At 39.0% G+C, this 946-nt stretch overlaps 1 protein-coding gene across 1 annotated transcript; it reads left to right on the plus strand.

The window, feature by feature from the left end:
* Positions 1–374: 374 nt before the first annotated feature.
* LOC138871177 (uncharacterized mitochondrial protein AtMg00240-like) lies at positions 375–680 on the plus strand. Its single transcript, XM_070149044.1, has one exon. The coding sequence runs from the start codon at positions 375–377 to the stop codon at positions 678–680; it is 306 nt and encodes a 101-aa protein (XP_070005145.1).
* The last annotated feature ends 266 nt before the right edge of the window (positions 681–946 follow it).

Here is a 946-nt window from a genome sequence, read left to right on the forward strand (position 1 = left end):
CTTAAATCACTATATGGACTTAAGCAAGCATCAAGACAATATAACCTGAAACTCACAGAAGCTCTATTAGTAGCACGTTTTATACAAAGCAAACATGATCACTCCTTGTTCATCAAAGAGGAGAATGGAAGACAGGTTATTATACTTGTATATATTGATGACCTTCTAATCACATGCAATGACACTACAATGATTCAAGAAGCAAGATCACACTACACAAGGCTTTCAAGATTAAAGACCTAGGAAACTTGAAATATTTTCTGGGCATTGAGGTTTGCAGGTCTGCAAAAGGAATTCTTTTATGCCAAAGGAAGTATGCTCTAGAAGTTACAGCAGAATTGGGACTGTCTGGTGCCAAGCCTACTATTACAACAATGGAACAAAATAAACAACTTACAACTGTTGAGTATGATGAACATTGTCATCTGGACAATGATCCAACACTAGCAGATGTGAGGAGCTATCAGAGGTTGATTGGAAAGCTTTTATACTTGACCTTGACAAGACCCAATATTGCTTATAGTGTGCAGACTCTAAGTCAATTTATTCAAGCTCCCAAGCAGTCTCATCTTGAAGCAGCATACAGGGTAGTCAGATATGTGAAGAATGAGCCAGGGCTTGGGATTCTTATGAGTGCAATTGGGGACATGACTCTTAGTGCACATTGTGATTCAGACTGAGAAAGTTGTCCTAACTCCAGAAAATCAGTCACTGGGTACCTTGTGAAGTTTGTTGGATCACTAATATCTTGGAAATCTAAGAAGCAAGCCACAATGCAAAGGAGTTCAGCAGAATCTGAGTATAGAAGCATGGCCTTGACTGTGTCTGAGTTGATATGGTTGGTTGGAATGTTCAGAGAATTGGGAATAAAGGTTGCTACTCCAATTCAACTTCATACAGACAGTAAAACAGCCATGCAGATAGCTAACATCCTAGTGTTTCATGA

The sequence above is a fragment of the Nicotiana sylvestris genome, chromosome 6, assembly GCF_000393655.2.
Source record: "Nicotiana sylvestris chromosome 6, ASM39365v2, whole genome shotgun sequence".
Taxonomy (NCBI): domain Eukaryota; kingdom Viridiplantae; phylum Streptophyta; class Magnoliopsida; order Solanales; family Solanaceae; genus Nicotiana; species Nicotiana sylvestris.

What these genes read in the sequence shown, in the direction of transcription:
- LOC138871177 (XM_070149044.1), top strand. Translation starts at nt 375, where the DNA reads ATGGAACAAAATAAACAACTTACAACTGTTGAGTATGATGAACATTGT.